This window comes from Callospermophilus lateralis, chromosome 8, assembly GCF_048772815.1.
Source record: "Callospermophilus lateralis isolate mCalLat2 chromosome 8, mCalLat2.hap1, whole genome shotgun sequence".
NCBI lineage: Eukaryota > Metazoa > Chordata > Mammalia > Rodentia > Sciuridae > Callospermophilus > Callospermophilus lateralis.
Window position 1 is genome coordinate 81,469,402 of NC_135312.1, and position 22,190 is coordinate 81,491,591.

General features: G+C 34.0%; 1 protein-coding gene across 13 annotated transcripts in view; it reads right to left on the bottom strand.

The window, feature by feature from the left end:
* The window catches only part of Ank2 (ankyrin 2), a 227,041-nt gene that overhangs the window by 117,099 nt on the left and 87,752 nt on the right, over positions 1-22,190 (bottom strand). For 12 of the 13 annotated variants that reach the window (XM_076865199.2, XM_076865198.2, XM_076865197.2 and 9 more), the window contains exons 5-9: positions 22,020-22,118; positions 17,698-17,883; positions 13,892-13,990; positions 12,384-12,482; positions 4,984-5,082 (exon numbers count right to left, since the gene is read on the bottom strand). In XM_076865199.2, coding sequence (XP_076721314.2) covers positions 4,984-5,082; positions 12,384-12,482; positions 13,892-13,990; positions 17,698-17,883; positions 22,020-22,118 — 582 coding nt within the window. Of the gene's footprint in view, positions 1-4,983; positions 5,083-12,383; positions 12,483-13,891; positions 13,991-17,243; positions 17,268-17,697; positions 17,884-22,019; positions 22,119-22,190 lie in introns of all 13 variants that reach the window. The other variant, XM_076865190.2, reaches the window with a different exon arrangement.

A 22,190-nucleotide genomic window follows, 5' to 3' on the forward strand; every position in this document is an offset into this window, starting at 1 on the left:
TGCATAAATAACAGATTATGTTCTTTGGGAAGGAAGGTATAATTGTACTACTCTTAGGTAAAACACATATTAACATGCTTTTCATGAGTAATATATATGGCAATAATATATGTGGCAATGCAGCCTGATTTTATAATTATTAGGGCAGTATTAAATCTATAAAAATAAGTGATAGCTGATGTTTAAATTATTTGTATCCAGTTCCATATACAACAGTCAACATTCAATTAATCTCTCTGCCAGCACTTCATTCGTTATAGAGGGGGAGGTAAGTGAAGGAGGAACAAGTGGATGCTTCATGGAGGTAAGGAAACTGATCAACTGTTAGTTTTATGCTGCTCTGAAATTCCATGATTCCATTTTCCAATAATATTATGAGTCTTTTTTGGGGATTGAACCCTAGAGGAATGTGAAGCCAATGTAGACCATGTGTACTGACTTCATAATTTTGAATTTGAGGATCTAAATTTGTCATCATGTATACTGCCCTAAGCAACTTTAACCTTAATTCTAGTGGGTGATCAACAGCAGAAATATAAGATAGCAGTGCAAGGCACTGTTAATTACCAGTCTAAGTAAGACTCTCCCTTTTTTGAAAACACTAAATAAATAAACTGTATATGTAATATACATGTATATATGAAATATATGCAAAACTAGGAAGTAAACTAGATTTAAGCAATATTTGCCCATTCAAGAGACTTGGTACAGTCTCTTAATGTACAGTCTCCTAATTAATTTTTCTTATTAACCAACTCCAATATAGTCACTAGAAAAATGATTATTGACCAAGTAACTACATTTTGGTAAGAATTACATTCAAGAAAGTAAAAATTGTGTCTGGATAAGATGCCAGAAGAGACTCACACTCCAATATTCTCAATAAGGAGGGCAATTTCAACAGTGAGAAATGACTAAAAACAAATGCATTAAAGTCCTGATTACTGTAGTTAGTGGGTGATAGAGTTCAGGTGACTTAAAATAATATTTTTCATTGTTTCTAAAATAATCTTTATCCAAAACTATTGCTTTATATGTAGAAAGCCATTAAATGAACAGAGAAAAGAGGAGCACATTAATAAGAAGTTATCCATGCATTAAAGACAAAGATAATATCTAAGTGAAGAACAAATTCAAGTCTTGATACTTGGACTGCAGTTTTAAATATTTCTCCAAAATTTTATTATTCTTTGATGCTATTTTATTTGCTTGAGATATGTAGAAAATAAAATATTCACCTTTATAATCCTTTATTTTACTTTTGTTTATTGAGAACCTACTCAAGCCCCTATTCAAGTATTGGATATACACACAGACAGGGACACTCATCTCATCAAGGTTAACTTCTAGGTTGGAGATAGATATATAATTCAAAAACAATGAAAATTGAAATTAAAATATTTCACATGTTGAATCATCATTGCATCAGGGAAATCCAAAGCAGAAAATGGCCAAGAGAGTTTGTGGGTGTGAATGAAACAGTGTTAGGGTGGCCATAAATGGCCTTACTGAGAAAGTGAGTTTTGACAAGATGAAGATAACAGAGCTGGCTTTATTGATTTTGGGAAAGAGCATAAGAGGCAGGAGAAAAATAAATGAAACATGCTGTTTTGGGACCACAGCTGACATGATAGATCAATAGGCAGCAAAGAAGAGAATCATGTTGCTTACATGATTTAGGAGGGAGAGGAATTCAGAGAGGTGAGAAACCTTGCATGTCAGAACAGGGAATTCAACTTTATTCAGATGAGATACTGCTGAAAGAGTTGGGGCAACAAGATTGCTGTGATCCTTGTATTAAGAATACCATTGTCTGGTTTGTAAATTTTTTTTTAAAGAATAAACTGGGCTAGAGGGAAAACTGGGGCCTCTTGCAACCATCCAGGTGGGATGGTGACTAGTAGTAGTGAGATTGTTGAGAAGCTCCTGGCTTAATGACACATTTTGAAGGAGAAAGCTATCGTGTTGAAGGACAGAATGTGGAGAGTAAAAGAGGGTTCCAGCATGATGTGAGGCATTTGACCTAAGAAACTGGAAGAAAGGGATGGCTATGAATTGAGATAAGAGACACTATAGGAGGATATGTTTAGGAGTGGGGCAAATACCAGGAGCTTAGTTTTGAACTTACTAAATTTGAGACGCCCAGTTGATAGTCTTGGTGACTTGACATCAACATATGGAATTTAGATATATACACTTGTGTCTCATCAGCATGCAGATGCTATCTAAAGACGGAACTATATGAGAGTTCATAGGGAGTGAGTACAGGTAAACAGGGAGAAGACACAAAGTCTGAGCTCCAGAAGTTCTGGTGTTCAGAGACCTGAGAGTTGAGGAGGAACTCATTAAAGAGCTTAAGAAGTGAAAGCCAAAAAAAAAAAAACAGAAGGAAATCCAGAAGAATGTAATTTCTTAGAAGGCAAATAAGGAAGGTGTTTTGAGAAAGGAGTTGTAAGAAGTTGTGTCAGATGATAGTAACAGAAGAGAACACAGACCCTGTGGGTTCTGATTGAGAAGTGAGGGCATAAGATGAAGAGGGACAAGGGAAGCTATGACTGAATGGCTCACCAGAATAAGAAAATTTGGGCAACTGGGTTCTGGATAAAGTGAGCTGAAATATAAAAGGGGGTGGTTTGGAGTTGGGAAGGCTAGAAACAGAAATTATAGAGGGTTTACAGATATTGCACCAAGATGCCAGGTAGAAGAATCATCTATTGCTCTTATCAAGATCATTAAAATCACCAAGAATTTGAAATGCACTGTGGTAAAGATTCAGTTTGCTGAGAGCTAGACCTTTGAAAGACTGGGGGGAGAGGAGTTGTTTCAAGCAGGAATCATGGGTGATGCAAAACTAAGAGCTCTCATGGAGGAGGTGGGGGAAAGCAGTCTGGTACCTCCCAGGTTAGAGGTATCATCTCACTCTGACCTGATTACTTCATCTTCTCCATGTTCCTAATCCTGCACAAAGCTCTACTCTTTATAATTAACCCCTTGTCTATCTTTCTCACCAAAATTTGAATATCTTAAAGATGTAAATTGTGTATTATTCATCTTAATAGTCCTGTGGTGTGCAGAAACTGCTTGGTACAATGTATTATCTCAATATGATAGTTGGATGCATGCTTGAATGAATGAATATAATCATGTCATGAACAGTTTATGTTGGATCCTTACATCTGAATATCACTTGATTTTACGAAGGCCATTAAAATAACCCCTTCTTGGTTATCCAGGGTCTTCATTAATGATATGACAGTTATGGGTAAACAACATAGACAAGATTATTTGATTTGTGGAATAAAATATCTGCATATTCTAAATTTGATACGTTTTTGTCGGTTATAACATGATCAGTCTGAAATTTTATTTCCACTTAAATTTCAACCAAACTTTTCATAATCATCTCTGCATTACTCATCCCCAAATTTTGCATTTTAAAATATATTTTTAAATACACTTGCAGTATCAACATGATAATGCAATTAATTAATTCAGATAATTTATTTCTCTTCTTTTATTTTTTATTTCAATCCACCTTTCCATGGCTGGTTAGGCACATCTTTAAAGACTTAATATTCTCCCTCTCTCTCTCTCTCTCTCTCTCTCTCTCTCTCTCTCTATATATATATATATATATATATATATATATATATAAATATAAAATTAGTATTTTAAATAATTTGTTAAATCTATTGCTCTTATAAAGATCATTAAAACCACCAAGAATTCAAAATGAATTGTGATAAAGATTCAGTTAACTGAGAGCTAGAACTTTGAAAGACTGAGGGGGAGTTGTTGCAAGGATGAATCGTGGTTGATTCAAAACCAAGAGCTTTTATGGAGGAAGAGGGAGGGCAGTCTGGTACCTCCTAGATTAGAGGTATCATCTCATTTCAACCTGATTACTTCATCTTCTCCAATACAATATAAATATTTAGATACATATTTAAATGAGTAATTTGGTTTGTTCTGAATGATTTTAACTAAATAGTCAATTGAAATATAATATAAATTGAAAAATATTTGCTTGTGTCAGCTGCCTTAGTTTTTTAATTAAACTTAGTACAAGCATCAGTTGATATCAATCCTGTTTGAGGGTGGGAGGTGGAGAAGAAATAAGGAAAAAACATAAGAAGTGTACTTGGTCTAAAATGGTGTTATAGTTAAGGATCCAAAAGTTGTTGTATATCTCATTATATAATTCTGGATGATTAACATAAATCTGTTTCATGATATTTTCTTATAACCCAAAGTAAGGCTAGATAATGGCGAACTACACCACAATAAAACTTTTAAACTACATTTGATAATTAAAACCTCCAACAAGCCAACTAACCATGTGGTTCTTATTTATATAGAAAAGGATTTACTTCATGTTTAAGCATATTAACAAAATGAGACAAAAAACACTAGAAGTATTATGCCATAAGAATAATATGCTTGTTGATTGGTTCTTTGTAGGTGGCCAATCTTAACTTATGTTTTCTGTATCATACTCCTAATCCAAATGTAATCAACGAAGACCATTAAGGAATTATTTTACTAGTATTGCCTAAAAGATAAAAATTATATATGCAAAAGATCCATCTTCTATTGCTAATTGTGTTCCTTTAAAAGATATTTATATATGTTTTTATGATTATCTCAGAGAATCAAAAATTTAGACTCATAGAATATAAAACATATTCTAATTTTTATATGATATCCTTATTTATGTATAATTATATTCTAGTTTTCACCTGTAGTAAAACTAGCAAAATATAGGAAGAACCTGGAGATACACACGTTTAATACAACTTAATTGCATGGATATGTTCATTTTAATAACTTTAAATTGATTGGATTTATATTTCTTATTTTGAGTCTACATGTATTGAGTAACTAGAAAATGCTTAACTGATTCTTTAACTTCAAAAAGAAAATAAATTTCTACAAAGTGATACAAAGGGTATCCTGGATCCCATCTCACCCCTAATGACTCACCTTCGTCCTTGCCAGCAAGGGAGCACCTCGTTCCAACAGAAGTTCCACCACTTGGTCATGCCCACTTCGCGCAGCACAGTGAAGTGGTGTCAACCCATCCTGCCAAAAGAATTAAAGAATTAGGGCTGAGTTCACTTTTTTCTTTCCTTTTTAAACTGAGACTACATTTATTGTTTAAGAAGCCCTCTCTCAGGGCTTCTTAAAGTAACAGAACTGCAAATAGTTATAAGAGGGAAAAAGAGATGAGTGAAAGAGAAAACAAGATGGGAAGGGTATTTCACAAAGAGAAATAGAAAACCAAAGACAAAACAAGCAGGAGGAGGGCAGGAGAAATCCTATGTGTGGGGTTTCACTGGAACAAAACCAACTTCTGGCCATGTGTTTGCTTTGTCATGGAGAAATAATGCATTTTTCATTTGTTGAACTTGAAAACCCTGCTCACCTGGAATCACAACTCAGGATGACATCAAGTTATACTCTTTTCATTTTGGTTATCCTAACCCAACTTTCACCTGATAATTCTTACAATTTGTCCATATATATCCTACTACTTTAATAAATTTTCCTAAATTGCACCCAGATGCTTATGAATCGGAAGGGAAGGTTTGTTATGTTTGTCTTTGTCAGATTCTTCCAAGGATTTCCAACATATCTTACATAATTATATGATTATTTACATCATTACATAAATATTTAAATAATTATTTCCCAAAGATAAAATTTATTAATAGTAGAATTAAAACTATGTCAAATAGAATGTGGTACAACCATATATTATTTATAAAATTTTCTGACGTGAAAACTTTCGAGGTAGGTTCTGACTCCAGAACAATTCTCAAATGTACTGTCTCTGTTTTATTTTCCTCTGGAAGTGTGGGAAGGCCAAAAGGCAGGGTATGTAGGAAATAAGAGGTATGTAGGAAATACAAGGCAAAAGCATTGTAAGGAGCAAAGAGCAAGAAGTGAGAGAGAAAATGGAATCCTGAATGTATAATTAACCCACTAAGAAAAAAAAAAAAAACAGAGATTATCCCATGAAAGAGGTGGAAAAGGCAAGTAGCAATCAGAAAGAACCAAGTACAGGAGCAAGTAAGAGTATTTCCAAGGCTTCAGTTCAGAGGCTCCAGAAGGATCCAATTCATCCAGCACTGTGACAGTCTATCTTTTTTGTCTCTTCTTCCAAGACCACCTTTCCAGGTTATGCTTTACTCTTAATAAAAATGATTCCTCTGAATTACAACATTTCATTCTGATATAATATTCTGGGATTTCCATGCTGGATATTTTTTATTTGCCCCTCCAGATCCACGCTCTGCCGTATCCTGACTGACTCTAGGCTGCATCAGTGGGCTACCCTGCCCTCTGGCATCTGCCTGGCCAATGGGAAAGGCAGCAAACATGGATGGGGCTCTCCAAGGGATCTCCCAAATCTGGCTGTGTGCCTTTACCAGATGCTGGAAGCCACCCGTGAATGAACCCAGTGGGCATGAAAGCACTGGGTGGGAAAGTCTGGTATCTGGCAATTCCCAGCTGCACTCCCAGCCTCACACCTGCTGGTTTGATACCACTCATTACATATTATATCCGACCTAGTTCTGTCAGGTTCTACACTACACTGGAGATGGGGTGACCTGCCGCAGCCACATGGCTACACAGCATCTCAGAGATGGGTGTGGCTGCCAAGATGCCGATAAACCTGTTGACTGCAAGACACCAAGAAGCAAGACTCCACCCACTGAAACCTTATCCCTGCCTTTGATGTACTCTCCATTATATAAAGGATCAGAGCCATTTTCTAGTCATTCAGTTCCAGCTCCTATGAGAACCTATCAGGAACTCCACTTTCCCTTTCAAACTTAATTTCTGGTTTTGTCTCATTTCTTGGCTAATTATTTCAGACTTTCATTTTCTCAAGTAGCTCATCACCTTCTGAGCAAGAAATGATGTTAGCAGGGCACCCAGCACCCCACCATAACCAAAGGTTAAACTTCTGCCAAAGCAGCCTTTCCACATGTGTCTCTCCTTCGTGGTCTGGGGGCCTCTTCTACTCTTCTTTCAGGTCTGTGGTGACTAGCTTCTAGAGTCTACACTATTCTTTGTGCCCTCCCTACAGACTACCCACGACATTATAAATAGACCCTTTAATAAACTCTAATCAAATGATCAGTTTGAGTGTGTCATCTGTTGTTGGCTAGGACCTTGTCTGATATTTAAATGTATTTAGCTCGTATGAAGACACTGAATAACTAAAAGATTTTGCAACTTGGAGTATAGGAGAACTGGCATGACAAGATTTCCTTTCCAGAAAAAAGTACTTACCATAGGTGGGATTCCATATTTTTTTTTAATGAATTTACCAGATAGGAGTCTATAAAGGAAACTGTGCTGGCAAAATGATTGTGCCTTTGTGTTTTGATAACAGTACCCTGCTGAAATTACAGAGCAACAGTTGCTATAAAAGCTATACAATAACTGGATATAGTATGACTGCTCACATTCCTGGTGGATGCTGCAATTGATATCTTGAGTTTGAGGAATTCCGTGCAGTGAGTGGAGCATCCAGTGCAATGAGTCACAGAGACCTGGGGAAAATCTCAGATCAGATGCCTGGGGCACCTCTCCTTAAGGCTCAGCTTCATCACATATAAAAATGGAATGATTTTTCCTGCCCTGTTTAACTTACAGCATTGTATGGAAGATGAGGTAGGAGATGGTGCCTTATATCACTTTTAGAAAATGTGGAATGCTGTTTTCTATGAATTCCATGGAATGGTCATTGTGTAATCATGTTGAAACCTCAACATGATTGTTATCCCAGGATAACAATGGGAACATCATGGAGAACATTAAGATGCCTGGAAGAACATTAAGGAACAATATGGATTAGATTAGTTCTAAATCTTATGTTTAATGATGCAATGTGTCTGTTCTTATAAAAGACAAGTGAATGATTATCTCAAATTCAAGTTGCCCAACATGCTCAATCTGAATAGAACTTGAATCTGTTCTACAAAGTACAGTATTGAGTTAATGCTGAAAAAAATCTTGCCCTAGTTTTGTATTCTAAAATTTTTACTTAAATTTTTAATCCTGAATTTGAAAATTATGCTTTTGTCTCCCTCTCCAAAGTCCCCTTCCTTGTTGTTCCTTTTTTTTCTTTTTTTTTTTTTCACTAGGTTCATTCCACATGGATGTGCTACCACCATGATGTGGATAACTCTGAAAGGAGACGATCGATCCACATTGCTGTGTTACCTATCTAGTTGGTAACTCCGCACTAGCTTTTTACAGCCATTTCTTTCTTATCTTTTCCTTTCTTCCCTGTCTGCGTAGGTCACTGTAGCAATAGTTCCTAAAGTCCTTTTATTATAATAAAATGTTAATAACTAAGCTGTGCATCCTGGTCATATGACTTAACTAGGTTGAAACTCATTTTTCCCTTTTGGTAGTCTCATTTTTTAAATGAAGACCTGCTAATTTCAGCATATTTTCTTACCAAGAAAAAAATTATATGCTTCACAAGTTGTTAGGAAGATGAAATAAGATGATATTCGTAGAGGGCTTAGTAGGGTGCCTAGAACATCATGTGCATGTGATAATTGGTGGCCATTATTATTATCATTTTAGTAGTAGCAAGGGTGATCCCTCTTTCTGATATGATTTTTTGTTCATTATCCTTTAATTTTTTATGTTTTCATTGAAATCCATAATTCGATATTTTAAACATAATCTTCACATGGGGCCTCTCCACATCTAAATAATAAATAAGTTTAAAAACAACAAAAAAGAATAATGCCCTTAATAAAGCCTGAATTAACAAGTTCATTTTAACTATTTCTAAAATTTATGTTTCAATATTAAAATGAGGATTTTTAGACATTAGCAAAGGGATCTGGTTAAAATTTCTCTGAATTACATAGTAGAACCTTGTCAGTGATGAGAATGTCATCAAGATGCAAATGTGATATACAAAATTCAGAGTATTCATGGTCAATTTGATTGCTAGAGGAAATTGAGAACTCTGTGACAAAAATGAGAAAGTGATATAATCTTAAATTTCATGTGTAGAAATTTTATAATATAATCTAAAATGAAAGTAGGAACAAATTAAATATTTTTATTTAAAACTACATTTTCAAAGGACAAAAGAAAAAGCAAACTACTATTTTATTTTTAAAAATTTTTATTTTACTTATTTATTTTGCAGTACTGGGAATTAAACCGAGGGCCTTGTGCATGCTAAGCAAGCATTCTACCACGGAGCTGCACCCCTGGCCCTTACAGTCCATTATTTTAGTAATCAAATAGTATATCTCTGGAATTGTCCTCTCAATTCTAGACCATAGTCTTGCTTCCACTATTTACCTCCTATTTGAGTTTGTCTTTGATAATAGGGATATTGGTCTTCTAGCTTTAGCCAGAATGAAAATAATTTAACAGTACTTTTAATATCCTACCACTTAGAGTAGAGTAAGTATTTGAACTTAAGGGGGAAACATTTTGATACTATTCCATATTGTGCCCAATACTGTCCTATTCCATATTGTGCACAATCTTGGCATGTGCTGAAGCCAACTAGCTCACACTGAGCAGACAGGGCTATATTGGTAGCTAAATTGACCATGGTGGAGCTATTTATACCAAAAAAAAAAAACCCAGGAAACACTGCAAATCAAGATTTTTGTTTTCCTTTTGCTTTTCTGAGAACCTGTGATTAAAACTTTTAACAGCACACTGCTAACCCCGTCTCTTGGGTATTGGGAACTTTGCATCTCTATGAATACAGAGATCTGGTCTATTTTGTTAACTTGTATCTTCTGGGTTCACAGTACCAGGAATTCAATAACTATGTTTTGAAATAATGAAAGAATAGAATGTCCTCGCAATCCACACAATCAGAAAATCTTTCTTTTTAAAACCCTGAAAGTAATTTATTTGCTATATCTAACTATGCCAAGTGAAAAATGATCCAAATATTCCATTCCCAGTGCCTCCTAACACAGTGGATTTTTAACTGGCAAAATGAATAAAATGAGGGTAATTAGTTAAACGGCAGAACTAGCATAAGAATCCATTTCTCTTCATTTCTTAGTCCTCTTTTTGTAAGTACTAAGAATTGTCTGTTGGAAGGTAAACTTTTTAATTGTATGGCATGTAGATGAGCTACAAAAATTGGAGCATCTTTTAAAGAGCTAAATAAATATTGTGGTAATCAATGATAATAAAATCAACTGCCTGAATAATGAATGAATACTTCAGAAAAGCATTAATAAAAGGAATGTACAATCTTAGCACACTGACCAAGGTAACAAATTTTTGCATTTGCAAAGTGCTCTTCCTCTAGGTAATTTCGGGTGTCTTATAGGGGAAAAAAAAGTCAGAATAAGGGAGAAACAGTGTTAATGGTTATGTTAGTAATATAGCATTGTGTTAGGAATGTTAGTAATGGTGATAATAATAGAGAAATATGCAGAAACTCTTTTGCTTTAAATAAAAGAGCAAGGGTGTAAAGCATGCAGCTCTGGGAGTTCCAAATTGTATGTGCCCACAGCATATTAAGGGAAGTGACATGCCTACAAGGCAAAAGATAGAACCACATGAAACACTGAGGCAAAGACACTGGACACTACAATAGAGCTCCTGACAGATAAAACAAACTACTCCAGAATTCCCATGTAATTTGACACAGCCACCTTGAACCAAATGTCCTGGAGAAATGAGATTTAGAAAGCAATATTCTGCAAGAGTATCCAACACCAGAATTTGTAGTCCACGATGGGCGAACATTCTGAAGACTTAAAGATGGTGAGATTTATTTAAAAATATTTTCTTGCCTCAAGATGTGCAAGGGTACTAGACGTAATCCTTATTGCTTGGACTAAGAACATGAAGTTCCAGAATTAATTAAAATAAAGAGAAAATATTACAAGGGACACGTTTTTTTCTTTTTTCTTTTTTGATACCAGGGATTGAACCTAGGAGCACTTAACCACTGAGCCACATTCCCAGTTTTATTTTGTGTTTTATTTATAGACTAGGTCTTATTGACTTGCTGAGGCTGGCTTTGAACTCGCAATCCTCCTGCCTTAGCCTCCTGAGCTGCTGGGATTACAGATGTGTGCCACCATGTCCGGCACAAGTTATACATTCTATCCATTAACTTCCATAGCCTTTTTAATACCACATATTTCAAAATTTTCATATTACAGGAATATTTAAAGTTTTTTGTTAAAGTCAATGATTAACCTAATCTGCTTCAATAAACCTAATATTAACTCACTAGATTACATTTAAGCAAATAATTGCATATAATGTCAGCAATATTATTAAAAAATTACAAGTAGCTAAGTCATTTACCCACTCCATATTTTTAAAGAAGGCAAATAAACAGCTAAGAATTAATTCTCATACAACCTTATGAGGTAGAAAGTAGTATTAGCTTAAATTCAGAGAAGATCAGTACACTGCAATATTATTCAAATTAGAAAATGATGGAAGTAGAGACTGAAATCAATCAGTGTCTTTTTCAGAATCTGTCCTAGTAACAATTGTTCTCTACTGCTCATCATATTATCTGATTTATTGGGAATACATTAAAAACACAGAATGACATTTTACTCAAGTTTGAAATGAATGAAGGATACCATATCCATCAAGATGATATTCAAGTAAATGTGCAAAATAACAACTGTTTTGTTGTTGTTGTTGTTGTATTGTTTTGGGGTTTTGTCTGTTTGTTTTTGTCCTAGAGATTGGACAACTGTATTTTTTTTTAATAAGCATAATAGCAAATCTCCTGTTCAGATTATTCTAACAAAGTCACTTAAGAAAAATGACTTAAGGGGCTGGAGTTGTGGCTCGGTGGTAGAGCACTTGCCTAGCACTGAGTTTGATCCTCAGAACTATATATAAATAAATAAAATAAAGGTCCATTGACAACTAAAAAAAAAAAAAAAAAGAAAGAAAGAAAAATGAGTTAGGAATTGATGTTAGAAACAAGATTTTCAGCATGTATTAAAATATTTTGTGTAAAAGTCACATTCTCATAGCCCAATATTTTCTAACAAATTTGGGTTCTTATTTATAATTATCCAAAAGAGAGATGTATAAGTTCAATCTTTGATCTTTGTTCCCAGAAAATCAGTAAGACAAAAAAAAAAAAAAATGTGAAACTATTACATTGAGGGGCTAACATTCTGTTTTCAGGCATTTCTGAGCAAATATTAATTTCACTTTATGATATGAAGCCTTTAAATATTGTATGAGATTTAAATCAAATCCAAGGTAGCAATTTCCTTGAAAACACACTGTCTGTGTTTACCGACTAGTGTTTTAAGGTGATTGGTAAGAGGATACAAAGAAATTATAATGGAAGTAAATCAAAGAACAGAGACACTCACCCTAGTTTTGGCATCGATCTGACCACCTCGATCCAGTAAGAGCTTCACCATGTTTGTGTTTCCCCTTTTGGAAGCCACATGCAGAGGAGTGATTCCATTCTACACCATGGAAAGACAAAACAGAGCAAGTTGGGTATGAAGGCATGATAGCAGGGACTTGGTGTCAAAGGGCACAAAGGGCACAAATGACCACCTGGTAATTTGACCCATGGTTTCTACTGTTTCAATATCTATGATTTTTTAAGGACCAAAGAAGCACACAAACTACAAAGCACTATTGTTAGAGAATACAAAATGGAAAAAAAAACCAGCATAAATTAGTCAATAGATATGAATGTATTGAACGTACACATTACAGTGAATAGAAAAAGGGAGAAATTTGGTGTAGTAGAAACAAAAGCTCAAATTCTATCTAACATAGATCCCTAGGATAAAGTCTTTTGATAACATCCATGCTCTTAAAAAGTCTGGGATCTCAAAGTTTTCTACACTTAGAAATAGAAGTACAGCTAGATTAGACAAAGGGGAATGAAGGGGAGGGAGCGGGGATGGAAACAAGAAAGACAGTAGAATGAATTGGACATAACTTTCCTATGTTCATATGACCAATGTAACTCCACATCATGAACAACCAAAAGAATGGGAATTTACTCCATGTATGTATAATATGTCAAAATACATTCTACTGTCATGCATAACTAAAAAGAACAAGTTTTTTAAAAATAGCATACAAATACACATATTAATATCCAATGGAAAATGATTCTTATAAACATATTTTTTAGAATAATTCAGTAAGAAAGGCAATTTGAAAACAGCACAACATAGTTCCAGTGCAGAAAACTTCTTAGGAGAAAAACACAATAAAAATTATCACTATGGTAAGAATATGTACCTTATTTTGTCATACTTTTTTGAATATTCAAATCTTGCATTAATTGATTTATACTAAATACTATCACATATATGAATTTTATATCTTTCATGTAGATGAATTATTTTCATACCATTAAGCAGATAATACTCCATGTTATTCTGTTTCTATATTTTAGTCAGACTCTTCATATGAATGAATTCTCAATTCATTAAACAAAAAATTTCTCTGTCAAATTGCGTGCCCTCTTATTACTGTAACACATACTACCTACATATTTTATGTATAATATTCCATTGCTTATTAACTTGAAGCTGATTATTCATCATTTTCAGCATGATCTTTAAACATAACTGCTCAAACTGTTGTCAAAACTAATAGTCTCCTCAACTATTGCAAGTGATTTGTGTGCATGTGAATTTAGGACATTCCTATCTTTTACTTGTTGAATCCCAAGAGCTTCCTGTGATATGAAAAAAAAAAAAAGGAAAAGGAAAATCTAGTACCTTTAGGAAGTTCCAAGAAAGGGGAAAAAATAAAAATAAAATCTTTAAGAAAGCCATTGTGTTCACTTTTACTTTTATAAAATACCCGTTTATTGCTGCCTAAGATATGAAACTATTTCAATCCTTACCCTGGCTGTGAAGTCCACAGCAGCGCCCCGGTTTAGAAGAAGAGTTGCCACATTGACATTTCCATAGTGTGCAGCTATGTGCAAAGGAGTAAAACCACTCTGTGGAAAGGAAAGAAATGGCAGTTGACAAAGCGTTTCACTTTTTATGCTGTGGTCACCAAACCAATGAAGAAAATCACATACCTAATATATGAGAAACATAATTTAGATAATAAATGCTTTAAAAAGACTCTTTTCAAATTGTAGTGTTATGTGGTGATAGTTACATAAAGAGATAAATGTGCAATATATAGTTAAATAAAGAAATAAATATTCTATGTTCACTGGTATCATTATTTTTAATTACCATAAATGTTTATCTATTTATGAGATTTGCTTATTCCAAACCATGTTTCTTGAGTTGATTTAGTATAATAGAGAAAAACAAAATATGATTAAAAAACATAAAGTTTCAGTCATAGAATTTAACACATTGTGAATTTAAAAAATGTGGTTTCCTTGGGAGAAGGTTTCAAACCTGTGTTTTTGTTCTTGATTTGTAAAATAGCATTGGTTGACATTATGTCTTTGGAACTGTGAAAATTCTTACAAATACCTGTCACAGTATTTCCATATCCTTACAACTGATTAATCAGGCTATGTTTTATAATGAAAAAAAAATTTTTAAACAAAAATTAAATAATACACTTGGTAGTAATAAGAATACAAAATAAAAGTTCAGCATAGTCCAATTTTGATTGCTAATTAAACTAATTTTTATTAATAAAATATGATTAAGACAACCAGGTTAGATCAATTATACAAGCATTAGAAAATTATTTATTCTGAAAATGTTCAAAATATAACATCTGAACTTTTTATGTGAAGAAAAGTAGATATTTTATTTATTTGTTTGTTTGTTTGTTTATTTATTTTTGATGAAAATTTGCTTTAAAACTTTTGGCCAGGCACAGTGGTGCACACCTTTAATCCCAGCAACTCAGGTGGCTGAGGAAGGAGGATTCTAAGTTCAAGGTCAGCCTCATCTATTCAGTGAGGGCCTAAGCAACTTAGCAAGACCCTGTCAAAAAATAAGAAGGGGGAATGTGGCTCAGAGTTAAGTCCCCTGGGTAAATTGCCAGTAACCCCTGCCCCCCAAAAGACATTAATTATCACAATAGATGTCTTAACTCTTATTAAATTGCACAAAGATCTGATCATCTTCTTCACTCTATATTTATCATTACTTAAAATAGTATTAATTGGCTATAACATCCTGCCGTTTTCTGATTATTTTCTATTGTTCTTTATTATTTGAACTGAACTTTGATGTGTACCAGATTACTTTAAAGAAATATTTTCTAAATTACAATCATTGTTTTTCTATTGAGTTGATATGTGGGTTTAGTGGTTTTGTTTTTAAAACACCCTCAATAAGTATTCAGATAACTTAGGTAACAGAAACTTTTCTGCGCTATCAGCAACATTAACTGCAAATAATATTTAACTGTAGAGAAGCAAGACCCAAAATGAGAATAGTAATTATCAATCCAAAATTCCACAACTGTGGTCAAGATATTTTTATTTTACATTTAGGAAATGCCAAAAAGTCATGCCGAAATGTTAAAAAAAAAAGTCAATCTACTCATTTTATAAAATGTTAAATTGTTGTATTTTAAAACATAATTGATTCTTTTCATTTTTATCTCGATATTTCCTGTCACCCAGGCATATCCTGAAAGTATGTCTATTATTCTAGTTATAATATAATTTCAGAAAAACATACTGATTGCTGGTAGAACAATTTCAAATTATTCAAGTATAATAATATTAGTTTCTCATTTGCAAAAATAAATGAATTTATTGTCTGATACATCCTCATTGACCATTCAGGTTAATGCCTCAGCCTGTGAGTCTTGGAACAGCATAAGACTAACAGAAGCCCTCTCAGAGGACTCTTCCCTGATTAACAGAGAAGTGGGAGGCAGAGTTCACCCTTCCACAGATGGAATGATTCCTATTCTTGGTGCTCGATTAACTTAAGAGAAATATTTATAACCAAGTACAACTCAATCCAAACTGCTGCTTTCAAATATGATATTTAGAGCTAACACTGCTTTCAAAAACGTATCATAATCACCAAAGAGCATCTAAAAAATTAAATGTATTAAAATCAGTAATCAGTAATAAAGATCAATTTGTACAATTCCTATCTTGAATAATTTCACCAAGCTATTGATTTGGGGCTTCTGCTGTTTTTGTTTTTGTTTTTGTCTCTGATCTAGGTTCCATGCATAGATATGAACCAAAAGAAGTGACACAAATAACTCAATTCTGCTGCCATCTCAAAACACAAATGTGTTGATAAAGAAAATTATAGATTTAGAAATACATCTCTATCGTTCAACACTAAGTGTGAATGTTCAAGGCTTCATTATCTCCATGAGTCCATAATCCAGTAATCAAATAAGATGTTAAAGAATCCCCTCAGTTGCTTGGATATATCTCAGTTGGTAGAGTGTTTGCCTCCCATGCACGAGGTCCTGAATTCAATCCCCAGCACCAAAAAAAAAAAAAAAAAAAAATTCCCTCACTTCAGTGAAAGTCAAGCTACATGATCAGCCACTTGCCTTTGAGTATAGAATAATATCTATAATATACATAGAATAATATCTATAATATACTTTCAACAATGTTTCTGTTAGGGCATGTCTGCAGCAATGGCCAAGGAGAGACTAGACCCCCCCACACACACATATCACACCCTGAGAGGTTTCAAAACTTACTACTCTTGTTGCTTGATGTCATCTATTTTCATATGAGGACAATGATTTAATGGCAAGTGTTTTAAGACTTATAAAAGTAACTGCTTTGCACATGATATGCTCGATATGATTATTGATTACAAACAAAGTGATAAAGAAAAAATGATACAGGGGTAAAAAGGCAATTGCAATTAGACAAAAATATAAAACATGGTAACAGAGAAATCTCTCTCATTTTTTCACTTCTCTAAACTTTAATCTGAGAATTCTCATTAAGAAATCAAGATCACATCTCTTCTTTGCAAAAAGTTAAGAGTAAAGCTCACTTATTAAAATATGTTAAGGAAGAGTTTTATTTCATGGTCTAGTCTCATAAACTTTAAATTTGTATTTAAATAGTTTCCTTGATTTATAACACGTCAAATAGATGTTGCATTAAATATATTTGAACTATCAATTTTCCTTAATTATAAGAAAAATTTCTAAATGATTTCCCATTCATGGAAATTTTAATCATTAGTATGAATTAGTGAGCATTTATTCTAACTGGGTAAAAATTAAAAATAAATAAAAATAAGGCAAATTTTGGTATAATCACAATACTGTACCTCGGTTGTCCTATTCACCATCATCTGAAGCAGTGTTGTATGGGAAAAAGAGGGAAAATATTACACAGTGAAAAATTAAAGAAACAGTCAATCTGCTTGCTGAACTGGGGATGCTATTCCAACATGCCATAATGCAGTCTACTCAGAAAAAAGTCCCAAAACACTACGCAATACAGTTGTTTCTTTCTGATTCTTTTTCTATTATGTATGACTGTAAACAGAAGGAAGCAAACTTCTCAATAGCCAGTCCTCATCATTTAAAGAAAATTATCTCGCATTTAATTTTTTTCTAGTGTACCCAAATACCGTCTTTCTGAAATACCTCTGAAAGTAATTTTATCTCTTTTCATGAGCAGGATAATTTTGCATTATCACCAGGCCCTACTTCTTTATCACTCCCCAGGAAGAATCTGGCAGCACAGAGTTCCTTTAAACAGATGCACTCAGCTTTTACCTTGGATTGGACGTCAGCGTTGTGGTCATTCTGAAGCAGGAGTGCGGCAGATTTGGTGTCGTCTTTCCTAGCTGCAATGTGCAGAGCTGGCAGCCTTACTTTGCCTTTTGTGTCGTTCTCCAAGAGGATGGCCACCGCCTGATTGTGTCCTTGCTGGAGGGCCACAGCTAGAGGAGTAAAGCCATCCTGGCAAAATAGAGGAAGAAAAATATCTTCCATTAACATCCAGATTCTTAGGATTCAGCTCCAAGTAGTGGTGTCTCTAAATTTTAAGGTAGTGATGGACACTGATAAGCAAGATCAGAAGCAGATCATAATTAGTCATTTGTCACACTGTGGACTAAGTTAATCAGATTTCTTTCCTAAATTCTATTCCATGGATTTCTTTAAAAAAATGTATCCTAACAAAGCACACTACCTAAAGGGTGTGATTGTTTTGAAGCTGGAATGTGATCACCTATATAAAGTTTTTTGTTGTTGTTGTTGTTGTAATTGTTTTTTTTTTTTTTAATTGTTCACTTGTATATGGGAAATAAAAATTAGAACAAACCCTAAGGTATGCCTGGTTATGAGAAGGAAAATGTGGGAAGATAAGAGTGGAACTTAAGATAGAGTGGAACTTAAATCTGACTGGGAATCACAAATATGGTAACCACCACACACACACACACACACACACACACACACACACACACACAATCAACTATGCAAGTTGCTCAATGTCTCTGTATTGGCTGGGAAAATGATAACCATTGTGGAGGGAATGGCTATTACCAATCCAATTTTGGAAGTTTTGGACATAATGTGATCTAAAACTCTTTGGCAAATTAGGATAATCATTAATTTTGTTCTAAACTAAATTTTATTTAAGAGCATTTAGATATAAAATATATATTCTATAAAACATTTATAAACTGATTTTTGAAATATAAAGTTAAAAACAGTGCTAAGCAACCAACAGCACAGATAATGCAAAATTAAAAGGAGCTTAGGGGTAAAAAGACAACTTGGAAGGTCATGTTTTCTCTTTAAAAACAAGTCTTTAGTTTCTGGAAAGGTGATCGGTAAATAGAAAAAAATAGATATTCTGGGCTATATTTCTGTTAAAAAACCTCCTTAATTCCCAAAAGTTTAGAAACAAATCTTAAATGTTTCCATTCATATAAGAAGAGAGGTCAAGAGGATATATAGGTATATACATGGTCAAGAGCCAGAAACAGGGGGGGGCACACTTGTAGTCCTAGCAGGTAGGGAGGCTGAGACAAGAAGATTCCAAGTTCAAAGTCAGCCTCAGTAATTTTATGAAGCCCTAAGCAATTTAGTAAGATCTATCTCAAAGTTTAAAAAATAATAAAAAAATAAAGGACAGGGGATGTGGCTTGGTAGTTAAGCTCCCTGGGTTCAATCCCTGATACCAAATAAAGAAAGAAAAAAAAAGTTTGAAAAGGAGGATATACATTTAAAGATTGCATTATAGAGACAATGGTAATTTACCACAATGTAACTACTAAAGTTGTTTTCAATAATAATTTTAGAATGCTAAGTGAAGCCTTTTGAAGGAAAATAATTTTTCTCAAATGTATCACATTATGTATGCAGTACTAACCCCAATAAGTGATTTTTTTTCTTTTTAATAAGATTAGAATTTTAAGTATAACTCATTACTTAACAGAATGGAAGAGTAAAGAATGTTGTATCTGAAGATGAAAAACAGCAGCTAGCTTAAATTTAGAATTTAGCACAGATTAAGCACTCGTTGAACAGGGAAAACATAGTGTCATTATCATATACATATTTAATTTTATTACCTCTTGAAACACTGTGATAGCTTATATTTTAAAAACTGTGAACTTTGATTTTTTTTTTCTTGGAGATGAAGCATTTGCTCTCAGAATGGAACTTTATTAGAGAGATATCAGCCTTCAATTTTGGCAACATTTAGGAAGAAGGAAAAGCAGAGAAATATAAAAATGGTACTGGATGGACAGTGAACTCTCTTTGGAGAATTTAACTCTAGATCTCCACCCAAGTTTTATTGGATTTTATTCCAATCTATACCTCATTTGGAATGATATGTTGAGATATCTCAACCAACTCAAGGAAATCCAAGTTAAATTTCAGTTGCCTCATTTTTCATCATTCATTTATCAATGCTAACTGCTATAATCATGAGAAATTTGCAACTTTAAATATTTCATCATACACATGCCATGTTCAATGATTCCATAATTATCTGATTTTTAAATTGGGCATAATGTCTTGATTAGTAATTAATTTTTGCAAATTAGTACTAACAACCAGTTCAGGGTGTCTCCTTTAGGCATTACCACATCTGTGCCCATGAGATTATAGCAGATATTTAGCAATGCAGCATAACATACCAAATGACAACCAACCATATGCCACTACAAACATTTTTTTTAAACAAAAATGATGGATTTAAAATGCAATGTGTAAAGTTTAGTCCATATGTGTGTTTTTTGATAATCAGAAGGGTCAGTGCTAGTGTATTAATGAATTAAACTTTTGTACATTCAATCAGGAAAAGTTAAATTTAGTTATTAAGGTGATTTTTAAAATGAAACAAATAAGGTATGCATGTGTTTAAGCTAAGATTCAAAAATCCCGTTCATTTGCAAAAGTTACATCTTGGTACAGAAACCAGAGAGGGTTTTAAGTTTCTTTGGATCATGATGTAGCATCACCTCTACCAAAGCAGAGTACATAAAGGGGTATTTTTGGAATCAGATTGAAATGCTGCAAAGGTCTAGACCAGAGGAGCCTGAGTCAGCTGAGAATGCTGGCAAGCTGAGTTTACCTAAATCTTCCACTAGAGACATTAAGTCTATATCGTGACTAAGAGGGCTCTGGTGTACAAGTTTCACCTGGTAAGTGATTCTGTCTTTTAAGTAAAAGAATAAAACATTAGAGAGATTTCCTTGTTTTGGTATATTTCTCTTTGTTACTCAAGCTTTGCCTGAAGATATTCACATGGACAGAATTAGTGTCTCAGGAAAAAAAGGCCCCAAATCATAACAATCACTTTGTTCTCCTATGGCAAGAGTGCAAAATCTGTCTGTTCTGAACAAAGAATATGGAATCATTTCATATTGGGCAGCTGCGTTTTCTGGTTATAAGTAGGAAATGTGTTCTTATTAACAGTGATTTATTGGGATTTTTTTAATGGAAATAAACTGTCAGAAAGTGATTTTGATTGGCTCCATAAATAGTTTTCTCCCAAACAGCCTGGAAGTGGATTTAGTAGATTTAATGACTTTCATTGTTGTGTAGAAAGAAGCTCATGTTCATTTAACCTAAAGATTTAATTGTCTGGAAAGGAAGCCATATTCAACATTAAAAATTATCAAGATGGTTTCTGGGTTACAAGATTCAAGCAGTCCTATTTCACTTCAGGCCTGGAGGTGTAAAATTGTATCAGTGGAGCTAGAAAATAGGAAACAGGAAAAACAAAGCCTGAATACTCTGGTTGAAAGAGGTGAGGAGGGAAATGTTGAAGTGGAGGCTCCTTCCTCTCCTCTCCCACATCACCCACTCCCAGCTCTCCAGGAGTCCCCAAGGCATTTTCTCCAAGCTCAAGGGCTTCAGGAGCAACACCTAGAAACTACTGTCTTGGAAAATCACTGGACTTGCCCCTGCATCTGCCTAGGCTAAAATGAGATGGAAAATACAAAGTAAAATCTTCTTATGAGGTGGACATGTGTAGGAAAGAAAAGGGATGTTCTGAGAGTCCCTGCCCCCTCTCAATCCCTCGAATGATTAGATGTCCTGAATGAACTCTTTGAAACTGGACTTATGTCAATCATGGTATTTAGTGGTTGCTATAAACAGAGTTACACACATATGTCATATTCCAGTTTCGATATAAATAGCATTTTAGTGACATTTTCCTCAGAAAATTATGTTAACACAAATACTTATGAATTATTTCTGATGGTGAGAAATTGTTCCTTCAAGGAATTGTATTGAATTTAACCAGACAAAATATTGATAAAAAGAAATGATTATGATTCATGGTAATCTACTTTTAAAATGGTATAAAGATTGCAAAAGTAGAATACCTCAAATTGACACAGGCATGATTTCATGTAAGAATAAGTGGCCGTGAATCTAAAGTGAAGGCATAAACTCATGGAACTGTGTGCACAAGCCTGGGTCATTTCTTCATGGCCACTCTGTAGATGTAATTATAATATGAGTATTGCCAGCATGTTTTAGAAAAGTTAATGGAGAGCTTTTGCAACTGGAATAAAGAACATGGACATTATAATCAAAGAACTTAAGACTTGGACTGGCAGTCTTACCTCTGTAGCAGTGCTCTGATTAGCTCCATTTTCCAGTAAATATTTTACAACATCAATGTGATTCTCCTGAGCAGCCATGTATAAGGGAGTGAAGCCATTCTGAGAACAAATGATAAAAAAGATGACACCTTTAATCATTTATAAAGCTTAAGCCATGGAAGAAAATAGCAC